Genomic DNA, 24,529 nt, shown 5'->3' on the forward strand with positions numbered 1-24,529 from the left:
CTGTTGCTCAACTCCCACATTTTACTCAGGTGTGAAATCCAAAATTTCCAGTGGGCACGGGGTGGGGGTGGGATCAGTGCTCTAGAGCATCCCCATCAAGGACAGAAATTAAACTACTTAGATAAGTTATCTAATAAACATAGGAAGAGGTGCTCCTCCTCATGAGTCACCAAGAGGATATGAATTAAAATCACGATTAAAATCATTACTGCAGGGCTTCCCTGGTGGCGCAGTGGTTGAGAGTCCGCCTGCCAATGCAGGGGACACGGGTTCGTGCCCCGGTCCGGAAAGATCCCACATGCCGCGGAGCGGCTGAGCCCGTGAGCCATGGCCGCTGAGCCTGCGCGTCCGGAGCCTGTGCTCCGCAACGGGAGAGGCTACAACAGTGAGAGGCCCGCGTACCGCAAAAAAAAAAAAATCCCTACTGCATACCCAGTAGCATGACTGAAAAGAAAAAGAGTGACAACACCAAGTGAGTGCAAGTATGCAGAGTGAGGAGAGCTCCTGTTCACTGCTGGTGGGAGCGCACGCTGGTACAAACACTTTGGAAGATTGTGTGGCGGTACCTACTAAAGCTATAAGTACAGATGACTTCTGACCCTCTAATTCCACCCTAATTCCATCAAATAAAAACAGGCATGAGAATGTTCATGGCATCACTATTCTTAAGAGCCCCAAACTGAAGACAGCCCAAATGTCCATCGCCAGGAGAATTAATAAATAAGCCGGAGTATATTCACATAATGAAACACTACAGAGCAATGAGAACCAACAAACCACAATTGCGTGCAGCTGCATCAGTGGACATTAAGCCAAAACAGACACAAAAGAGCGCATTCCATGTGTTTCCAATTAAACAAAGTGCAGAAGCAGGGTCTTGGGAGTTAGCATAGTGGGTCTCCTTGCAGGTAGATAGGAACTGGTAGGGAACATGAAGCAGGTTTCTGGGGTGTTGGTCATGGTTTTTTTCTTGACCGGGATGCTGGTTACACACTGGGAATTTCTGTCTTGCTGTACACATGATACATGCACCTTTTAATGTATATATATATACGTCAATTAAATTTACAAAATGAAACAGACAACTTAGCTTTCAATCTTTCCCTAAGCACCTTCCCACCCCCCACCCTGCTAATAGTGATGGTTCCATTTACGGAACACCTACCGTGAGCCAGGCACTGCAGGTCACACTGCTGATTCTCACTATCTCTGGGCGAGGTGAAAGGTCATTTTGTGGATGAGGCACCAGAAATGAAGAGTAATTACGCAGCTTGTCCAAAGCCATCCAGTGGACAAGCGGTTGAGCCATGAGTCAAACCCACAACCCTACAGCTTGTGCCTTTCCCCTTCAGAAGCCCATTGCTTCTCCAGGATGCTTGGTCTCTTCTCCTGGTCTGCAGCCTGGCTGGGTATGTGGTTCTTTGCCGAAGATTTGGCTGTCTCCCTGTCCCCTCCCCTCCGTCCCCTCCCCTCTGCCCCATTTCCCCTCTGCAGGAAATGCCAGCAGCTTCCACCATCGCCAAACACCCTAGAGGGCAACATGCTGTTCCTTGATGACAAGCCCCAGGGAGCCACCGACCCTTACTGTCACCACAGGAGGGTGGTCTAGCATTCCAGAACTTGTCCTTGCCCTTGTGCCAGCCTCTCCTGGGAGTGTCTGGGCAGTGTTTGGGAGCTCTGTCAAGCCAGGGCCTACAGGAGCAGGGCTGGCAGATTTGCACCCATGACTAGTCCCCTGTGACCATGTCTGGGTAGAGTAGGCTGAGGCCAGCAGCAGCCAGAGGCCCTGGGTCCTCTCAACCCTCACACCCTGACTGGCTCTTAGAGGAAGTTCCTGATGCCCTGCGGAGGCCCCTCCCACAGGCCTCCGGAGTGGCCTGGAGGGCGAGCTCCTCCTCCTTCCCCCCTCCCGCACTGGCGATGTCAGTGCCTGGCGTCTGTGCGGTGAAAGGAAGTGCTGGGTGCTGAGCTAGGCATGGAACTGTAGGGTCAGATGTGATAGAAAAAGATGGCGGTGTCCCTGCCCGCAAGTAGCTAACAGCCTTGGTGGTGACAGCACCTAACATTTGTCGAGCACTCACTGTGTGCTGGCACTGTTTCTATCTCTTTATAGGCGTTATCTCATTGAGGACTTAAAAGAACTCTTTGAGACAGGTACTCTGATTTCCGTTTTACAGATGAGGGAACCCAGGCTCAGAAGTTGAGTGACTTGCCTGGCAGGCCCTCTAAGCTGGCCCAGTCTTCCCCTCTCCCTCACGTTCACTATCCCTGTGTAAGCTCCCACAGTTTGAGCGCAGGCTGGACTTACCGCCTCACTTCTAATGACTAGAATAGGGTAGAAGTAATGAATGTTGCTTCTGAGACTGAGTTATACAAAGGCTGTGGCTTCCATCTTGGGCACACTCTTCATTTTCTGGGATCACTCGCCCTGGGGGAAGCCAGCTGCCTGGTGGTGAGGCAGCCTAGTGGAGGGGTCCCTGTGAGTACATTTGGAAGCTGCTCCTCCCCCAGGTGAGCCTGAAGATGACTGCAGCCTCATAAGAGACCCCAAACCAGAACCATGCAGGAAGCTGCTCTCACGTCCCTGACCCACAGAACCATGAGATAGTAAATGTGTGTGGTTTGAAGCAGCCGAACGTAAACAGATCCTGGGGGGAGCTGTTATGTAGCTATAGCTGGCTAATCCCTTCGCCTGTACTCATGCAGAGAGAGCTGGAATCGGGACCCAGGTGTGTCTGACTCCAAAGTCCCCACTCTTAACCGCTCCTGGTACTGATTCCCCTGAGTCGTGGAAGGACCACATCAATGCCTGAAGTGAACTGAGACTGCCTAGAACTAATGATGAGTCTGGGAGCTGAGGAACTTAACCATTCTGTGCCTCAGTTTTCTCATGTATAAAATGAGGATGATAATAGTACCCAATTTCATAGGGTTGTCATGATGATTAAACGAGTTTATACATGTGAAGCTCTTAGAATGTAGTGAACATTCAAAAAGAGATAATATTAGTATTAGAGGAAATAATGTGTGCAAATATTGAATGAAATAAGATTCGGCTCAGTTCAAGCTCCTCTTAAAAATCAGTGTTCTTGGGGCTTCCCTGGTGGCGCAGTGGTTGAGAGTCCACCTGCCGATGCAGGGGACACGGGTTCGAGCCCCGGTCCGGGAAGATCCCACATGCCGCAGAGCGGCTGGGCCCGTGAACCATGGCCGCTGAGCCTGTGCGTCTGGAGCCTGTGCTCCGCAACGGGAGAGGCCACAGCAGTGAGAGGCCCGCGTACCGCAAAAAAAAAAAGTAAAAATCAGTGTTCTTGTTTGCAAAATGGAGATAACAATATTGTCAGTCCTTGTCGTCAGGATTAGGTGAATTAGCAGTGTCTGGAATGTGCTAGAAGCTTCATAAATGGCACCTGAAGCATGATGATCATGACTAATGTTCTAAGGGTGGCACGTGGAGGATAAATGACTAGTGAGTACTGTTGCAGTCCAGCCCCTGTTGACCCCGCTCTCCTGAGACACCTCACATTCCCCTGCGCTGGGGTCTGGGAGCCGGCTGAAGGTGGAGGGCGGGATGAGGGTGTGGGCAGAGAGCCTGTGGTTCATGGGAAATCCATGAAGACGCCTAGACCTTTCTTCTGGTCCTTGGGAATGTGCTCCCTTAGAGCACTGGGCTGGCAGCTAATAGGTCCCTCAATCCTCCAATCATGGGATTATGTTAACAATCCCAAGAAGGAAATTGGTTCCATGAAAATCCCCAAGTCCCTGGGGCTGAAAGGCTTAATGAGTTCCCAGCACCAAGGACGCCACCATTTCTCATTCCAATTGATCTTTCTTGCGATCCCATGGTTTGTGTACAAAATATACTCCAAAAGAAATAAATAAGTAAATAATATAAAAAAAAGATGGGCCTTACTCTGCAGCCCTATGTGGAAATGTTTGAGAAAATGTGATGACCATCTTTGTTCAAAGATTTGGAGATTTGGGAAACATGTTTGTATAACTTTCCCAATTTGTCATTGAGTTTTTTAGCATAGTGAAGAACCAGATACCATAAAGAAAACACAAAACACATAGTCCCCAAAATGATACCAGAACATACTTTTTAAAAAGTACAGGAACTTCCCTGGTGGTGCAGTGGTTAAGAATACGCCTGCTAATGCAGGGGACACGGGTGTGAGCCCCTGTCCAGGAAGATCCCACATGCCATGGAGCAATTAAGCCTGTGAGCCACAACTACTGAGCCCATGTGCCACAGCTACTGAAGCCCGCGCGCCTAGAGTCCATACTCCGCAACAAGAGAAGCCACCACAATGAGAAGCCCACGCACCGCAATGAACAGTAGCCCCCACTCACCACAACTAGAGAAAGCCCGCGTGGAGCACTGAAGACCCAACGCTGCCAAAAGCAAATAAATAAAATAAATAAATTTATTTTTTTTTAAAAAGTACAACTGCAGAGCAACCCAAATGTTGCCTTTTTCACCGAGGTCCAACAACGCTGGCTATGAACTTCAAGCAGGAAAGACTTGGATTGTGATCCTGTCTGAGGCAGATCACTTCCCGTCTCTGGATTTTCTCATCCATAAAGTGTCAGGCTTAGATCTATCACTGGTTTTCAAGTTGGGTACCTTGGAGCTCCTGGGGGTGCCCTGGGAGGGGTTCCACCCCCTAAAAAATCAGAGCTTCTCCCCTTTTGTCGGCCTCACATTTTAGGATTCAGATTCTGATTTTTTTGGAAAAGAGCTTTTCCTGCTTAGGGAAAAAAAAAAAAAAGACTCGAAAGCTACTTTCTTTGGTCATCTCTAAGGTCCTATCTAGTTCTGGTAACATTAGAGTCTGTGTTCAAGAGGAGGGAAAGGGCGGTACAAATGGCATAGGAAACACAGGAGTCAGACTCAAAGGAGAGCTTCCCTAATAGCAAAGAGCATGGAAGGAATAACATGGAAGGAGAGCTGAGGAACTTTCATTTGCAGGGATCTTTGAGAAGAACAGCAGAGGGCTTAGATGCAAGGAGGTAGGTGAGCTGATTCCACGGCAGGAGGATTCCACTGCCCTGTGAAATTCCTACATGGGCTGAGCAATTCCTGGATGGGGAAAGGCCCTGCAGACCAGAAGGCACAGTCTCTCTTCTACATTTCTTTCCTTCTACCTGAACTTAACGTCTCCCAGCTTTGCAACCTGAGTCACACATTCAACAAACATCCAGGAGTGCCTACTACATGCCAAACCCAGTGCGAGTTCTGGGGATGCAGCCGTGAACAAGGCGAAAATCCCTGCCCTCTCGGAGCCTACGTCCTAGAGGGCAGCACAGAACTTGACCTACAAACGGCAGTCATTTAGTGCCACCCATACTAGGGCCCCAAGAAAGAAATACAGAACAACAAGAACGACCGCAGGGAGCTGGGACCCAGCGGTTACTGGGGTGGGTCTTCCTTGAGGAGTGATATTTGAGAGAAAGGTGAGAATTAACCAGGTGGAGAGGGAAGAGGACCCCATCCCACAGAGGGAGCCACAGGGAGGATCCTCCAGCCTTTCCCTCTGATGCACAGACGTGCTTCCAATTTCTACATTAACCAATTTGCGCCCTGGGTGGTCTCACTGTCTGCGTTATCTTCCCCACCTGTCCTCTGGTGCGTGCTTCTCAAACCTGAGTGTGCAGCAGAATCAGCTGGGCGCTTGTGAAAACCACGTCCCTGGGCCCCGCCCCCCAAGTCCTGAATCAGTGTTGATGAGGTGGAAGGGGATGAGGCTGGGGGCACAGCACAGAGCACCCTGTGGCCTTGGGGCAACAGTAAAAGCGATATAATTAGTGTAGTCACGGAGCGTGCGGGTTCTGGAACACCCCCTGGCTTTATGTCCAGGCTCTGCCACTCACCTGCCAGGTCACCATGGCCCAGTTACTTAACCTTTCTGTGCCTCAGTTTCATCATCTGTAAAATGGGAGTCCAGCAGTATTGACTTCGTAGAACTGTTGGGAGAAATACACAAGTTAATATACATGAAAAAATATGAACAGTGCCTGGCACATTGTACGTGTTAAATATTAGCTACTGTTATTCTCCATGGGTCGCCCTTGCGTTAGGGGCCAGCACATGGGTGAGTCACTCTGCATTTGGAGGAAGTGCCTCTGGGTGTTCATATTCCTGGGTCTCCTAGCAACATTGTCATCAAAGAAATACCAAAAGAAACCTACCCTGAGGTAATGCTGCCTGAGGGTAGAGGACATCCTGGGGAGACTTGGGGGTGCTGAGCATGGACCAAACCCCTTCGGCTCCAGGCCTCTTTCTCTCACCCTAAGCCTCAGATCAGCTGCCTTGATTTCTATTTATTCCATATTGTCAGCTTTTACTCCTGCACCTGTGGATCTGATCTCACCTGAGCACCTCTCCAACATACGGTCCCTCCCCTGTGCTTGACTAAATCACATGGTGTCAGGGGCTGCCTGAGAGTTCCCAGAACTCACCCCCTCATTGTTCAGAGGAGGACACTGGGACCCGTGGCAGGGAGGGAGACAGTGACACAGCAGGGACTCTGTGATGTGGTCCTTTACAGAGTCCAGTGTACTTTCACCAAGCTGGTGCCTCCCAGTAGGAGGAGAGGCGGTTACCTTCACCCCTGGCCTTGGTCACGCCTCCACTGATGGTTTCCTTCAGCCCATGACTGGGCTCCAGTGGAAGACCCCAGGCAGATACGGGGTCTGGGCAGGCATTGGAGCTTGTCATTTGGAGGAAGGAGGGGAACACATGGTCTGAGGCCCTGGCTTGTCCTACTGGCCTGGCTTCCTCGGATGGAGCCCAGCCTGGGCCTGAACAATGTCCTCCAACCAGATGAGACCCGTCATTTAAGGGAGTTCTTGCCCTCAAGGGCCAGAGGCACTGCCACCTCTGGGGCCCCTGGGGAGCAGCCTGTGCACTTGGACTACTTACTTCCTGGGACCACGGGGTGAGGAAGCGGCTGAGGTTCCCGCAGTGTCTGGCAAGGCGGCCACAGCCTCTGCTCTGCCCTCCACTGAAGCAAACTCAAGTCCCTTCAGCCATTTAACGAGCAGGGCAGGGGCTCCTTTAATCCTCCCAGAAACCCTGTAAACTAGGTATTATTTTGTCCCTATCTTATATGTCGAAGAGGCTCGGGGAAGTGGTGAGGGCAGAAAGTGGAGCAGGAATCAAACTCAGGCCTGACTCTGAAGCTCCGTGTTGCTCTGTCTCCAAGTAACCAGGCAGAGGTTGGGGAGGTTGGTGCTGGGCAAAAATAGAACCACACAAACCAATAACATAGGGCACTAGAGAGCGGTGGAGAGAAAAACGGAGATAAATTAGGGGGACGGAGGATCAAAAGAATGAGAAATTAAAGAGGAGAGGGAGAAATGACATCTTCTTTGTGTCCCTACAGCAGGGGCTATACAGCTGCTTTACACCTGCTATATGCAGGTACATCCGGGTATAGTAGGAGAGAGACCCTAGATGTTTGAGCTACACATCCAAAACACAAATGAACGCACGGCCTGGCGGGGTAGCCTGGAGAACCTGCCCATCCAGAGGGAGAGCCTCCACCCTGACCCTGCCATGTGCCCTGTAGGACTGGGGCCCAGGGTTGCCAGAACTCCAGGGCATTTTTTCAAGAGAAGCAGGAAATTAATTTTTAAAAATGTGAACCCTCTTAATTTAAAAATGTTAGTAACCAAAACAGTTTAGCATATCATTTTAGAAAAGGAAAAAAAAAGCCATGTTCAGCTCACAGACTGCAGGGGTGCAACCTCAGCTTTACTGCACTTGTTTCCATGAGGATCTCACCACCAAACTGTGAGCCTTTCCAAGGCTTCAGACCGCAGGAGGAGCAGTGTGGGCTGGGGGGATCGAGAATCGAGGGTTAGGAGACTGTGAGGAAGAAGCATCCAGATTTCTAGAAGGGACCAGACTAAGTGAGACCAATGCATTGCCAAAAAGATGCAAAAGAGCCATTCTGCCTTTGACCCTGGAGGTGCCTTCCACCTGTTCTCCGCGGCCACAGCATTGCCAGAGCCCTCAGCTCCAGGCGGAGAACATGAAGCTATGGGCGCAGGAGGGCTGAGTGGGGCAGAGAGGGAGGGTTGTTTGGAGGCGGTGGGAAGCAGCTCAGCCTGGTTGCTGAGAAGTGAATCACATTTCCATGTGATGGGTGCAGTTCACACTTTGTAAGGGAACAGGGAGCAACCGGAGCCTGACTTTTCTAAATATACCAGGGAAGCCAACTTGCCTGGCTCTGAATCGAGATTCCTGACAGGAGGCTCGGCGAGCCCTGGGATCCCACATTTGCAGGCTGCATCCCAGGCTGTGCTTCTCCAATGAGGGGAGAGGGGCTGATGCTGGGAGCTGGGACTTCCGGAAGAAGCCCACAAACTTCCATTCTTGGTTTATTGCCTGCAAGAACTCTGGGAAACCCTCACGGGCCTGGGTTAAGCTGTACCACCTCGGGGTTTCTGCGGTCAGAGGGGCCTCTGGAACCCCACAGCAGGCCTCCTCCTCCTGTCGCCCTCAGCCTTCCCAGGACTGCCTGGCACAGACCCCCCGGTTGTGTCCTCCAAGCTTCCGGGTACGGGCAGTGTCCCTGACATCTTTTCCAGGGTCTGGGAGGGTCCATCTCCCCCGATTCTCCAATCTCCTTGTAAGTCTGCACCTGAAATCACAGCGTGGGCAGCTGAGGCTCTGCCTCCCTCGACAGGAAGCTCAAGTCCCTGGAGGAGCATGAAATCCCCTCACCGTACACCCAGAAGTGGTCTGCAGGGCCGTGCTGTGGGCTGGGAATGCGGGGTCCAGCTCTGCCACTGACCACCTGTGTTCCTGTCTCTCCTTGGACTCAGTTTCCGGACAAGTGGAGGCTGCAGGTGACGATGCTCTTCTGAGGCCCGTTCCGGTTCTGACATGTCATGGTTCCCTCGTGTACAACATGGGCTGGAGGTTTGGGAAGGTACGAGGTGGGTGGTGTTCAGTGACAGTTCTCCATGGAGCAGGTGGGGCTGCTCATCTTCTGACTTTGAATATGAAATGAAGCAGCCTCAAGCAGCTGGCAGGCTATGAGAAGCGCCTGGAGCTTTCAGCTTGATCAGCTGTCCTAATGCAGGGGAGAAGAGGCAGAGGTAATCAAACAAATGTAGGCTTTAGCCTGTGGACAGAGATGCCCATGGCATGTGGGCACACATCTGGGCACCCTGGGCACTGTAGGCCGGGCCCAGCCCAGCTCTGGGGAGGAGCTCTGGTCCTGAGCTGCTGCGGATTAGCAACCACCAGGCTGTGAGAATTCCTCGTAACCAAACTCTCAGCTGTCATCAGCTTGGCTAATGAGAAGCGCCTGAGGCAAAGGCCGAGTCTGGTGGGGAGGTAGGGTTTTAAGCTCAGACCCCCAGGGCTCCGACTGGAGGTGTCAAGCAGAGTGCTGCAGCCTGGAACCCAGGAGGTGGAGCCCTTCCTGGACCTCCACCTCCCATTGCATCCACTGGGCTTCTCAGGGAGCCTGGTTCAAGGGGTTGCCAGGGGACCCAAGGGCGCCAAGAGGACTAAAAGTCTCCAAGGAGCCGGCAGCTGTATGCTTTGAGAGACTATCTGGGTGGGGTACCCCCCGAAAGTCATCCTAAATGAACCCCCTGCCCCCTGCCAATGCCCCTGTGCTCCAGGGAGCAGGGAGACAGCATGGTGGAGGGAAACCACTGTGCGCTTTGGGATCTGTGGAATTTGGATCGAATCCTGCATCCATCCCTGTTCAGAGGCCAAGCCTGAACACATGAGCCAAAGCTGCAGGCCCAGCCCCTTCTCAACACATTGACTTCCTAAGTTTCTTTAAAGAACTTACTGGTATCTGAAACGACCCTATTTAATCATTTGTTTTTGTTTCCTGCCAGTCCCCCAGACCCTAGTAGAAGCCTGGGGACTGAGAATACAGTGGTCCACAAGCCTGGAGGAGTTCCCACCCTTGTGGAGTCTGCAGTCTTGACAGGCAAACAGGTGAGAAAAGATGGCAGTGAGAAATGGGAGGGAAATATAAGCACTGTCACAGTGGCCTCAGAAATTACAATATTGCATGAGACATACTTCACTGTTGCCTGAAATTCTCACTTAACAGGGCTCCTGGTTTTTTCTGGCTCCCTGGCACTGTGGGAGCATCCAGGAAGTACACCAGGGCCGGTCCTAAGACCTCGGACAGGCACTTCCTGGAGGCCAGGCCACAGCCACTCCTGAAGGACAGGAAGGAATTCACCAGGTGGAGAGGGAGAACCTCCCAGCAGAGGGAATGTGCTGGACAAAGACCAGGAGGTGAGAGCCAGGCGCCCCAAGGGCCTGATAGGCCTTCATGAACATGGGGTGCAGAAGGGTGGAGACAAAGCCGACACAGGTTGCAGAAAGTCACTGGGTCAGGTTCAGGGGTCTGGACGTTGCATCAAGAACAACAGAGTTCCTGCAGGCTGAGACAGAGAACGACGCGATAATACTTGCATTTTAAAAGGCTGTTTTGGCTCTGTATGGAGAATGGATTTGGGGGGAGGGCAAGCGTGGAAGCTGACAGCCGGTTGGGAGGCCACTGCTGCCGTCCAGCTGAGATGGTGGTGGCCCAGATAAGAGAAGAGGCAGCGGAGGAGGGAAGTTGATAAATTCTATTGATCCTCTGGAGATAGAATCAATAGGATTTAGCGACTGATTAAAAACTAAGTGAGGGCCAGTGAGGGAGCAGAAGAGGGAAGATGACTCCCAGGTTCTTGGCTTGACCAGCTGGTGGATGGGATGCCATCCAGTGAGGTGGGAAAGACTAGGACGGGGGAGGAGGAAGGGATTGTGGCAGGGGGAGGCGGGGAGTTTCATTTTGGATAGGCTGAGCTCTGGGCGCTTATGGGATGCCCACGTGAAGGGGTCTAGTAGAGCTCTGAGATGGATGCAGGCTTGAGTCAGAGGCCTGCAGTCATCAGCACAGAGAGGAAATGTGAAGCCGTGGCAGCCCTGCTCATCCTCTCCAGCTCCTGCGTCAGACTCCAGAGGGGCCTGGCTGGGCGGTGACAGGGGGCACCGTGGCCTGAGCCTGATCCCTTCCTGAGCACCCAGTCCCATGGGCAGCCCTCCTGGGTTCTCACCGATGCCCAACATATGGGAAGGTGACTCTTGCTGCCTCATCTTCTGATTTCTCTTAGATGGTTACATAACATGTCTCAACTTTAAAGTGTTCACAACTGATTCGATTTAAAAAAGTAATGTGGGGGCTTCCCTGGTGGTGCAGTGGTTGAGAGTCCGCCTGCCGATGCAGGGGGTATGGGTTTGTGCCCCGGTCCGGGAGGATCCCGCATGCCGCGGAGCGGCTGAGCCCGTGAGCCATGGCCGCTGGGCCTGTGCGTCCGGAGCCTGTGCTCCGCAACAGGAGAGGCCACAGCAGTGAGAGGCCCGCGTACCGCAAAAAAAAAAAAAAAAAAAAGTAATGTGGGCCAAAGAGAACATGTTCAAGGGCCAAATCTGCTCCGGGGGCTGGTGATCAGGGGCCTCAGATTTGAAGTAAGGAGTTAGGATGGAACCTTCAGGGTCAGGAGCCCTGAAGGCAACGTTCTTCAGAGTAAGCCCCTGGACCAGAATCCCCCGGGAGCTTGGGTGAAAATACAGCCCCAGTCTCTATCTCCAGTGATTCAGATTCAGGAGCTCTGAGGGAGCCAGGAATCTGATTTTGTCAAGTACCCTGGGCGATCCTTGATGCACTCAACCTGTGAGTCAGGGGGTTTTGGCAGAGACTTGAGCAAATTTGGTCAAGGAGGCAGGAGGAAACCAGAGGAGCGGGCTGTCCAGAGCAAAGATCATTTCGAGAACCATGTTGGCTTCCTGGGAGGCATTCCAAGATCCCTCTTCATTCTCCCCAGCATGTCTTGGCTCCTTCCCAAGGAAGAGGAATGCTAATCTTTGTGCTCAGTTTCGAGATTCTGATGGAGCTCCATCTGCTAGTGAGAGGGAGTGGAGTCAATGGGCATCATTAGGAGGTTGGTGTACAGGAGTGCGGGTCTCTCTTCTGGCTCTTCTAGCCATTAGGTGGTGCGCAGAGCCAAATCTGCTCTTTCTCCCTGGATGCTTTCCTGTCCTTCCCAGCCCAGGCCAGCCTGGAGCCAAGCATGGTGGCACAGGCACTCCATCTGTGAGTACTTCTTCCCTGGAGATGGTAGTGTGTTGGGTCAGCCTTTCTATCACAGTGGTAGGACCTATGAACAACAGGGTGAGAGGTAAGCTGAGCAGGTCTCACGATTGCCTTTAGTCTGAGCTACTTCCTCTTACTGGTTTAGGAAGCATGAGTGTTCTATGAGGAGCTTACCAGAATGCTCCCCTGGGGCTCAAGCCACAGTTAACCATTACACATTTTGTTGGCTGGTTCCCCCTTGTTTTTTTCACATACACCTTCATTAGAGATGCATGGAGAAAAAATGAGAGTTCTGGGCCAGGACTGGGCATTGCTGGGGCCCCCAGTCTACTCCAAAACCATATCATTATTTCTAACATCCAGCAGGTAGTACCCCAATTTCAACCGTACGACAAGGACCACAAAGCATACACTGGATTTCATAACAAGGAGGTCACTAGTGACCTGGAACAGAGCCGTGTCGGTGGCATGATAGGAAGAGCCAGGCTGGGTGCGACGGGAAGAGTGGGAGGTGAGAAGCAGAGGAGAGAACAGGAGGAGAGAAGGTGGAGGGCTGGGGTCAGAGCCAAGATGGGGAGGCACTCCATGGGAAGAGACGGCAAAGAGGAAGTACAGAGAGGATGGGATGGCTGGAGTGAGATCCCTAAGTGTGTGTGTGTGTGTGTGTGTGTGTGTGTGTGTGTGTGTGTGTGTGTATGTGTGTGTGTGGTGGAAGCATCTAGAACACAAGGAGGGGATTAACTTTGGACAGAAGGTCACCCCTTCCATTCTAACAGGAGGAAAAGAAAAGGGTATGCTCAGTATAGGTAAGTCTATAGACGTGGTGATAGAAAGTTGAAGGAATTGCTACCTGATGGCACATTTCTCTGAAATTCGGAGTGTTATCCTGGGCTGGGAATGAGTCAGAGGTTTAAGGAGGATGGAGTCTAAAGGGAATCATGGGCAGTGCCAGCCAGGCAGCCCCAAGGGTGAGGCACAGCGAAGGGTAGCAGCTGGATGATCCCAGCTCAGGGTTTTGCCAAGAGGGTGCAGTGGGAGGGCAGAGGGGCACGGGGGTTCTGATAACAGTGAGAAGAATGGTGGAGTCTGGCAGGAGAGTCTGATGGGAAGCCTGAGGGGTCATGGGCAAGAGAGATTGGGGAACAGGGAGAGATGGGGAACAGTGAGAGAGCTGGAAGCTTCAGAAAGCCATGGATGGGTGTGAGCAGCAGAGGGCAGGGCATAGCCCCGGAGCTGCCCTGGCGGGGGTGGGGGAGCAGAGAACTGGTCCCAGCTGTCTCACTACGTGGCCCTGGAGAAGTCACGTGCCCTCTCAGAGCCTCAGTTTCCTCTGCACAGAGAGTGATGGCTTCTCTGGCTCCCAAGCATCTAGGTGGTGAGCTGACGTGGGGAGGATGCCACCCAGAGCGAAAGGAACTCTAAGGCCTTGTCCGATAACAGGGCACACCAGGACAAAGCAGCCGTCACCTGGTGACGTTCAGGAATGAGGGTAAAGTCAGGGAGACGATTTCCTGACACCAGGAGCCTCAAAGAGGACATGAGCCTGAGTAACGGCCTGACAGCGGGCACTTAAACTGGGGTGTAGGCACAGGGGGAGAGGCAGTTGGCTGATCCAATTTGGGGCTGTTGGTCCCAGCTGGGTCTTCTCAGACAGATAAGTTCACATCCACCGGTAGGCTCCCTTTAGACGCACCAGAAAGTAGCAAATGGTAGACTCCATCCAGGGTTGCTGACACCTGGGTTCTCAATCTCATGTGTAATTCATTACCTATTTGAGATGGTGGTTTATTAAAAACAAAAAACAAGGAAAATCTTCCCAGATCCCAGGCTAAGCCCTCGTGCATCTCTTTTTCTGTGGCCCCCAGGACATGTTAACATCCTCTGATGGGGAAAGCTGGTAACAGATTAGTATTTTTCATGGTGTTCAAGGAGTAGAGCCCTGAAGATGTTTCAAGGATAAAGACTGAAAATAGCTTTCGAAAAGCCTGCAGTAGCACCCCATCTCTTGGAGAGTCACAAACTGATTCAGGTGCAAAAAGAGCTGAAAAGCACAGCAGGAGAGAAAACTTTGTTTCAACTTAAACTACAGAACCGCTCCCCCCAGCATATCCATACGCCCATGCCCTCATAACTAATATTCTGTGGCTTTCACTTTGACATACATTGGCTAAATAAACCACCTGCTGTAAGACTATCCCTGTCTGCCCTGGCACAGTCAACTAGTGTGGTTGTAGAGGCATTACGTATGCCCTTGGTTATCATGCCCTTGGTATGTCCCAAATCGGTGTCATTTAAACAGCTCCTGAGGAAGACTTTAAGCCTGTTAAAGAGCCAATAATCCATGGCATGAATAGAAGTATTTTAAATCTATGAGAAAACTCACAGTCCAAGAGTCAAGTTAACTCACACCCACAGAGTGTACTGGACATGCTGCAGACAAGCATTCTCGGGGCCAGACACGGCCTTATAAGGTGGCCTGACATTTTTTCATGGCCCCGGCCACCCTCCAAAAATATCCAGAGACAGAAGAGTGGGAACTGACCTTCCTGAACGTTTCAAAGATTAACAAGCAGGCTCTCCATTAAACGGGAGCACTAACACCTGCTTTACGACCAGCTCCAAAATCTCTCATTTCAAAGCCAGGCAGCCTGCAGGGTCCCAGCCGGGGAGGTCTCCCAAGGCGGAAGAGAATAGCTGGAGCCTCAAAGCACGCATCCAGGCTGGGTTTTTTGGCTCTAAAAAGTGTTATTTCCTGTACCCCTCCAGAATATGCTTTAAGATCGGGCTGCCTTTAATTTATATGGACAAGAGAAATCTGTGACTAATTTGCTATAGTGCGCCTTTCTGCCCCTTCCGCGCCCTTGGACCGAAGCTGTGTTCCAAACGCCTTTGACTCCCAAGGCCCCGGATCGCTTGTGAGGTGCTGCCCCCCAGCGGGACAGCCCGGCTACGACAACACGGAGGCGGAAATCGCCTTTGGGTTTTAACCAAGTCCAGCATCTGGAAATGCATCTGGATTGCATCCACGAAAGTCAAAGATAGATGTGGAAGCACTGCCGTTGTAATAAGTCCATGTTCTGGAATTAGGGAACGGAAAACACAATTTCCAAACATAAGCAGATTTATGAAATGGGTACTAGGTGCTTAAGTACACCGCCTCTCACATTTTACTTTTGCTCATCAAGTGACTTTTAAGGTGAATTGCCTTTTTATGGGAAAAAAAGATTATTTTTGGTAATGAGACCTACCCCTATAACAATAAGGGGTATCGGGGTATCTCTCTAAATTTGAAAAAAAAAAAAAAAAAGATTACTTTCTCACATGTTAAGTAAAAGTGTTGGTCAAAAATAACCCCAGACAGCTCTCTCTTCTAACTCTGGTTCCCAGTTGCCGGCAGGGGAATGCTAATAGGTGTGGCTATTTTTGCTAATAGTTGTTTAGAACAGTTTCTTCACCACTAAACTGTATAACAACGAACCAGTCTATTTGTAGTGCTGGGATTAAAAAAAAAAATGAGGAATTGCAAAGCTAGTCTTCATTCTTGTTAAAGGGAACAGAACAACACAGCAGTATTTTCGGAACGCTGTGTGTAACAGTAGGTCTCTTAATTATACCAATGGTAATTCCTCAGGCTGGGGCTTATGCTAACACAGTACACATAATTGCCATAAAATACGACAATGACAAATTACAAAGCCCTGGCTGGTTTCCCATCACCACCCTAAGACTGAAAGGTCGTGTTTTCTGTGTAGCCTCTACTATTAACTTTACCTCCGTTCTTCAATTTCAGTTGAAATAATTTTCTTTCTTTTCATAAATGAAAGCCTGTCTCCGAAGCAGATTAAACTCTATGTGAGGAGAGAGGTGGTCCTAACCACTGTGCTGGTAATGTCTGTGACCAGACAGCGTTCAGAAAGAAAATGTTCCTCTTTGGAACAAAGACCACGGTCCTGGACAACGGTGGCAACTCTGAGAAAAACCTGGCAGACTCAGGAGGGGGCATGTCCCTGCTGGAGGCACCCTGAGATCACCCAGAGAAATAACTAGAAAGCGACCGGCACAGGGACGGATCAGCACTTTCATTTTGAGGTGAGGAAATCTAGGGTCTAGTACTAGCAGGTCAGAAGTGGCTGAGCCGAGTACCCTTCTCAGTGTCTTTCTGCCCACTTGTTACTGTGGACGTCAGTGTGTAGAGTAGTGCCCAGGATTGCTCTGTATTTGGAGTTGTTTTCAGGAGGAGGTACTCAACCACTTGACCAAGTACTGGTTTTTTTTTTCAGGAGGAGGTACTCAACCACTTGACCAAGTACTGGTTTTCATTATAAGATGAACATTGCTGGGCAACAGTATTTCCCCTCTCCACTTACATTAGGAAAGTTAGATTAAAACACACACACACACATTGTAAGAAAAGGGCCCTCAATCTTTTACTGATTAATTTTTTATTTTTCTTGGTCACCTATATGAGGAATCTGTCTTGTCCTTCTGCAGCCAGGTTGGAGACTGGCTTGGTAAGCTTGAAGACTGACTGGTAGGAAGAATGACTTTTTGGAAACCTCTTAATATAATCTGTTTATTTTTCCTGTAAGTGTAGAACCATTAGTGAATAGCAGAAATAGATTTTAAAACTGTAAAGAAAGAGCTGGAATCCGTTAACAGAACTGTAACTCTTCCGTAATCCTACAACACCATTCTCAGGCCAATTCAGTGTGAAAAATCACTAGACTCACTGGTCAGTATTTCAAATCCAGGCAGAGCACACACCAGTTTATTTTGAAATGCAACACAGATCAGTATTTTATGAATACAACTTATTACTACATTATCAGGTAAAAACAGCTTCCAAATGCATGCATAGAAAGTTAAGCATAGTCTTTGAACTCCTTATTTCTAAATATACAAAAAATACATTTAAATTATATAATTTTAGTGAATCAAAGACTTATAAAATTACAGTTTTGGTTTTCCCAACATAGAAAAAATATAAAAATGACTATATATACGGTTGTATAATTTTTTACCCAAATTTCAAAGGAGCATTATGTACTGATATTGTCTTATAACGTTTTATCTGAAACTCAGAATTGAAAATAGTTTGCAGGTTGTACCACATCAATGCCAACCTTTTATTATAAACAAATAACCAGAAACATGAGTGGAAGTGAGGGCACAATCTCTTCACGTGCCTTAACGGCTACATTGTCTAAACCCTTCCTGTCAGAAGTTTGCTCCAGAGGAACGTTTTCATCAGGAAGGATGTGCTTTATTCCATGACTAACTCTCCATGGTGCCTTTGATGATAGTCAGTACGTGTTAAATGAATGAACCCAACCTTAGCAAATAGAACACAGCAAGATGCGGATTAGCAGCTCGTGTCTACAAAGCACTACTGCGTACCTCAAAGAATTTTCTGCCAGAAGGTGGTACCCGAAGTGGGGGATCTGAAACACCCAATCAGGTGGGGGGCTGGGCAGTTGATGCCTTTGACTGTGCCCTGAAATGAAAACGGTAAGTCTGACAAAATACCCACCAAAACACCACCTTCCTCATTCACACTTTATAAGAAGATGTGACATCTGGTGGGGTTAGATGTTCTCAATTCATAAGAGAACACCACCACTTCCAAAGAGAAATGAATTCATGTTAGAGATAAAGAAACCAGTTACTGAGAGAGGTGACTGAAGGACACGGTGGCATGGCTTACTTATCTTCAACGAGCATTTCAAATGTTGATGGACAAAAATGCACACTGGGGTTGAGACCCTTTTTGAGAAGGGAGTTGTTCGCTGCGTTCTTGTTGCCAAAGTTCAATTTGATGCATAACCACTATTTGTGACAGGCTGTTTTTCATAGTGACAAATTATAACAGAGAGGCCCGAATAAAACCCCCAAGCCAGCAATCCTGGAAAACCTACATTTCTCATCCCATCTTCTACAACTATTCCAAAAACAAATGAAAAAAATCTTACTCAAATTAATAATAAGGCTAATATAACCCAAATTGATTCTATTTTATAGTAGAAATACATTTTTGGAAAAATAAAAAGAAAAAGCATGAAAAATAATCTTTCCCACATATTTTGTTTATCAAATACAAGAATAGATTCTAATCTCAACACGCCCAAGTTAAGAGTGCTAACTTTAAGAAGCAGAATTTTTAATGTTTAATTCAAAAATAATTTATTACACATCTACCTGCATTAAATTATAGGCTGCATATTTTCTTCTCATTTTCATCTTAATTTTCAAGCTTCTATGAAAATAAGCATTTAAAAATTAGTTTTCCATTACGACACTTCTAATATTAGCAATTATATTTTAATTGATAATCAGTCAGTAAGCTAGACTTTTACAGATCAACCAATTAAAAAAAACGGGGGTGAAGTTTGCACAAAGAACATTCTGTGTTTAAAATCTAATGCACATCTAAACTTGGGCTTTACATTTTTATCCAACCCTTTCTTGAAGAGCCTTAAATGCACAGTTTAGCAATTAAAGTATGGCGACATGATGTTAATTAGACAATGTCCATATGTCCAAAGTATTTCTTGGCTGATCCAAAATGTGGGGACAATACTACTTTTAGCTCATGACTGCCCAACTGGAACATTTCACTGCCTCTGGACTTACAACTTGGTGGGAATTACACAGGACCATAATTAGGAAAAGTATCCAAACAGAAGAGATGAATGAAAATGTGAAGGTAAAATAATAAGGGCATATGAACCCATTCCTGACTGTTCTTCCAGACTCCATTTTTAGAGTAACGCCTTCCGTGTGCTTTCGTTAATGGATTCTTTACTCCTGTGCGACTAGACTGGCGTCAGGTCCCTAAGTAAGAATTGCTCTTGGCAAACACCTTGCTCAAGGGTGTTCTGAGAATGGTACTGTGAAAGGTACTTGTCGCTGACTAGTGACTGAGCTTTCCCTTTCTGAGAACTGTCATTTTGTTAAAATATGGTTGAGGCTGAGCCCCAGATAAAGTAGCTTCTCTACAGTATACACATACTTATTAAATTCAGGCACACTTCGTAATGGCAGGCAGTAATGACTCGACTGAAAACAAACAAAAGGGTTCTAGCTGTTTTCTGATTATAGGCACTACTCCAAAGTTTCACAGACATATATACATTGTATAAGTCATTCACTAGATAGGGGGGAAGGTCCCAGCCATAACTTCAGAGCATTCCAGAGGACAAATGGCTTCCAGCATGCAGTCAAGCACTTTGAGAGGGAATGCTAAACACACTGCAGACTGAAACATAGCTGCTGCAAGCTGGGCACTGAGCGGGCACAACTTCATTACTCAGACTGTAACGCTCAAGTATTTAGTATTACAGATCTTTATTTATCAGACACATGAAGGAAACAGGAGGATAAAAAACGCCAAATCCCTTTCCAGCGCCATCATAAGTACTGGGAACTTCTGGTGGAAAGAACATGCTGAGATGGACCAGCAAGGATGTTTTACGTAACAGCTTTTGTTTTGTTTTTTATAAAATCCCAGGCCCACGTGACACTGGATTTTGGTTTTTGTTTTGTTTTGGTTTTTTTTAGTATTTTAAAAAAAGTTCTTACTTATTTTCTATGAAACGTACTGGGAACAGAAAAAGTCTGCAGCATCTTTTGTCATTGGAAAGTTTGTTTCTGGGGGTGTGCAGGAAGCAGGAATTATTCAAATTTCTTGTGTTCTTCAGTATGAGAAAGGACCTTTCTTCTCTGGTGTATCATGTGGAAGTATAACTGGGGAAAAACTGGAAAGAAAAGAAAGAATTCATTAAGGAGATGATTTAAAATCACATGTTCTATGTAAAGCACACGGACTTGAGGTCCTCTCTGACTCTCTGACCACTTTCTCTTTCAGCAACTAAGGAAGGTAACAAAGTGGGCTTGGAGAGAGAGGAAAAACACAGAGGGACTGACTCCCGCTTTAGCCGAGGGGGAAGGGTAGTGTGGACTGGAATGACAGACACTACTGACATTACCATTACCAATCAAGATGCCACAGAGCCACCAAATGATACTCTCTACACTCTCTCATATTATCTTCACATTTATTCTCTGATTCCCCAACAACTAGGGGAAGAATTCTAGTGATGGAGTTATTATTCCTGTTCACAGAGGAGGAACTCAAGCCCCAGAGAGGGTGGGAGCGTGCCTGGGGTCTCACGGCAAATCACTGACAGAGTCAGGACCAGGCTCGGGGCTCCTGACTCTTAGTCTCGGCCTCTCTGTTACTGCACTGTCATCAGGGAGGATCTCCTGAAAGTACTTCCAGAGAAAGGCTGTTCTTTGAGTGGGAAGACTGAAGAGGGGGAGGAACGCTGTGACATTTGATCTGAACACCACTGAGCGAGGTCTGGATGAGGAAAAAGTCCATATGAAAAGCAAGCCCTCAGGCACCGGAGATTCTGTTCTTGGTCATTTAATAGATTACTTTAAAAAGGACTGGTTCTCAAATGAATAGGGTGGTCCTGCCTCCCTAGGCAGTCTTTAGAAATGCGGGTGTGGGGGGAGAGTATTGAAGGGGGTAGATTACTGGCATTCAGCACAAGGGGCCAGGAATGCCAAAATCCACAAAGTATGACAGTCCCCCATGACTAAGAACTGTGTCATCCCAAATGCTTATAGTGTCCCTGCTGGGAAATGCCAGTTTAAACTACCTGACCTTCACAAGGTTACTGTAAACTGGGGGTTCAAAAGCCATGTGAAAAACTCCAGTGAGATGGTCTTGGATGTACACTATCCCTCCTTCCCTTCCCAACCGCTCCAATCTCTATTTTTTAGACAGTAACCTGTGTTTTGGGGGAGGTAATTTCTACTACTGCCAACTCTCCTCTCACAGTTTCTTCCTTTTTAAATGGATTCCAAGTTGGCCAAATGTCAAATGATCCTCCCAAAGTACTCCAAGACATCAGTGGGTGTGTGCACACAGATCTGACAAACTGCAGAGGAGGCCCCAGTGCCGAACTGGGCTGCCATCCACTCCACTCACTATTTGCAGGCAGGAAGTTATTCACAGAAAAGACCCAGCTTGTGCATAAAATTCAACAGTGAGAGAACTATTTTGGTAGGAAAGCCAGAAAATTTGACAAGCTCTATAATCTAAAAACTGGAAGTAAAGATATAATTAAACCATAAGGAATGCTAATTGTAATCATTTGAAAATGTGTGGCCAGTCACATTTCTACAGACCTACTTTAGTAAAGGGAAACTTTGAGGCAAAGTACACCAAGGACTTTTCCACTGGCTGCATTTGTTATTACGCCACTCATAAGGTGGCTGTAGCCCCACAGGCTCTGAGGGAGGACAGCGATCCAGAAGCCATTCATTAGGCCCTTAGTGGCAGCAAGACGGCCAAGTACACCTTCTTCATCCCCCAGGCAAGGGCCTGCTGGCTACAGAGGGTCGGGGTCAGAACTGGAGAGCCGATATGGCCCTTTCATTTTTTTACATCTTCCAGAGGTTTCTCAGTGCCCAAGAGAAAGGAATGTGTGGGGGAGGCCAGGAGAATGGGGGTACTTGGGTTGGAAATTCTCTACTGCTCTGAGAGTGACTCCCTGGTGACCAGAACTTGGGTGACACTGTCTCCATCTCAATTACCCACAAGTTCACACTGAATCCAACTACAGTGGCTGAAACAATTCCAGATGCATGGCTACTGCTTTTAACTACACTGAAAATCTCGACCTGCCAACAGGCCATTTAGAAGTCTACCCTCTGCTCTTACAGCTCAGGACATGGAGGGTGGAGATGGCGGCTGTGCACGTTATGTGTGTCTGGCTTGGTGTGTCGGAGTCGGGGTAGGGAGCCGTGCGTGTCACTGGACCCACCTTCCTGTAAGGAAATGGGCTCTCTTAAGACTTGAAGGCTGAGAGCAACTGGAAATGCTCTGCTTGGGGCAAGTTTCTTCTGTTCCTCTAAAAATCAGAGGTGCGGTTATGGTTACTGACAACGTGGAGAGTGCCCTGCTTCTTGGCGCCCTCACCCTACTCATTGTTTCTCATTTCTCTCAGCCTTTTTTTTAAGGCTATAGCTAACTTTCTACAGCCTTTTTAAGGCTATAGCTAACACCCCTATAGCTAACTTTCACCAATTTGCACAAGGATGGGGGGAGGTGATATAAACAGGACTTAGATGTCTACTGAGTCCTGTGGATACTGTACATACTCATACTGCATCTGCAGCAGAGGAGGAAAAGAGCATCTTGCAAGGGACTCCAAAGCACCTCGATATGAGAAAACTCCCATGGCTGCGGCTCATGGGCCACACACAATACGGGCTATGTGTGCACCAATGCAACAGCAGGTCAGGACCATAATGAAGAGGTGCTGCTTTATGTAAGATAGGTATATCATTAACTCCCCATTAAAGAGGGTTAAAAGAAACGTAAGTTGTAGAAAGGAAACCAAATTTGGTAAAGAAAGCTGCATTATCAACAGCAACCTCTCCTAACTCTGCATTTTCTTCTCATAAATACCAAGTTTTGGAAAGTTGGAAATGTGCAGCTGGCTGGAATGAACTGTACAAACTGGTCTCAGTATTAACAACCTAAACAACTGAAAACATTCAGGGCCATTGGCTCAGGCCAGAAGCATAGTGAGTGCCAGCAGACACAAATATGGCCTGCATGACCATCCTGACCGGGGTGGGGAGTTAGGGATTTGGAGGGAACCTTTTAATCCCTGTCCTTGCTCTACAAGAGTTAAGCTGCCTTAGAAATGAAAGAATACAGCTTTTAACCAAGCCAAGTTCTCTTATCAAAAAGAGGCTGAGAATGGAAGAAGGGGGAAGGACTAAGGTAAAAGCAGACGTCTGTTGAGAGGAGAGCGCTGCCCTACTCCCTGTAAGACAGCTGGCTCTAAGGTCTGTGTTTTCTCTCTTTTCAGGCCAAGAAGGACAATCCCAGAGAACTGGGCTTGTTTTCCTTCAGGAATCTTATCATCCTATCCTCCTGTGCTTGACCAGGCCCCTTCGCTACGCTGAGAGGTCAGCAGGCAGAAGCAAAAGGCTGGGCAGCACTGCTTGCCCACCAGAGCACAAAGAAGACTCCGAGGTGCAGACAGACACGGGCTGCCCCGGAGAACTGCTCCTGGAACAGAGCCCCTCCTCCTCTTCCACAGACAGAAAGCCTTGCAGCAACTCTGAGGTAGGGGCCCCAGATTTCTGACAATGACGCAGCACCTTGTTATTGGTTTGATTTCATGATATTCTCCTTGCCCCTCTCCCAGTTACCCAATACAGCATCTATCGCCATTCAAAGACTTATGCTGAATTTAAATGAATCCTGTGGTGCTCGCTGGGATATGTGTTAGCCTGGGTGTGGCAAAACTGCAATTAGGAACTGTTGCTCTAGAGACTGGAAACGAAACTCTAGGGGAACAAAATTAGAAAGGTGAAAAGCTCTAAGTTAATTTTTATTACTTAAATTTTTACACTCTTCCATATTTATCTTTTCTTTGAAAATCAGCTACCTTTCACATTGGAAGAGAGATGGCCTTTAGCCACCATGGTTCTAGCACCAAGAGAGGAGGACTTGATCATTAATAAGAGTAGAAAATGAGTCATGTAGCAGAACTGCATCCAAGAACTTCCCCAAGATAAACGTTCACATGAAATCGGGGTGGGCTTTTTTTCTCACAATGCATGAAATGCAGTTTTCCACAGGGGGACACAAACATGTCACCTATGACTGTTAGGATGATTCACTCAGTTGATGCTGTGGGCTGAAGAAAAATCCAACCCTCCAGTCTGAATTCAACCTGAGGTTTAGGGGAGAACATAGCATCTCTCTCACAGACTAAAATAAGAGTCAGAGTCACAATGCCTATGGAAGTAGCTAAATGAGAAGAAACATTAACTTTACGTGTCCTTGGGTAAAACAAGATCCTTTTGGATATGTGGAAATCAATCATAGGATTGCAACTGAACATCAGAATTTGAGAAAAGGAGTAAACAACTCTTCCTCAGCAAACGTGACTCATTTCAGAGAAGCCTCAAACATGGCCTTTTCTCTCTGTTCATGTGCTGATAGACATGTTTGATTATCCATATATTTAAACCTTCAGAATTATTAAAATAATTGGAAACCATCCTGAAGATAACACTATGTCCTATTCAGATGGCTCTGTTTATTTCCAAACAAGAAAGTAAGAAATATAGAAAAAATAAATTAATCTTTTTATTTTATTTGTTTCTAGTTAACTATCAATTCCTTAAAAGTGAAGTAACTGTCTATTTTGATACAGTAAAAGTGTAAAAATCTCTTTACAGTGTTTTTCAAATACTACAACAAGCAGTTCTCAAGAGACAGAAAAACTCAAGGTAAGGTCTTTAATGGCTTTCCACTCAGTACTCTCCTCCAATAGACAGTTAACCTATCCTGGAATTCACTGTTTAAA

General features: G+C 47.9%; 1 protein-coding gene across 1 annotated transcript in view; it reads right to left on the reverse strand.

Annotated features, from left to right (window-relative positions):
• Positions 1-18,922: 18,922 nt before the first annotated feature.
• Positions 18,923-24,529, reverse strand: part of HACD2 (3-hydroxyacyl-CoA dehydratase 2) — an 89,949-nt gene continuing 84,342 nt past the window's right edge. The window contains exon 7 of the mRNA XM_082839604.1: positions 18,923-19,882. Within this exon, the coding sequence (XP_082695730.1) occupies positions 19,800-19,882 (83 nt within the window). The 3' untranslated portion in view covers positions 18,923-19,799. The remainder of the gene's footprint in view (positions 19,883-24,529) is intronic.

Source organism: Leucopleurus acutus (genome assembly GCF_964270905.1).
Source record: "Leucopleurus acutus genome assembly, chromosome: 5".
Lineage (NCBI taxonomy): Eukaryota > Metazoa > Chordata > Mammalia > Artiodactyla > Delphinidae > Leucopleurus > Leucopleurus acutus.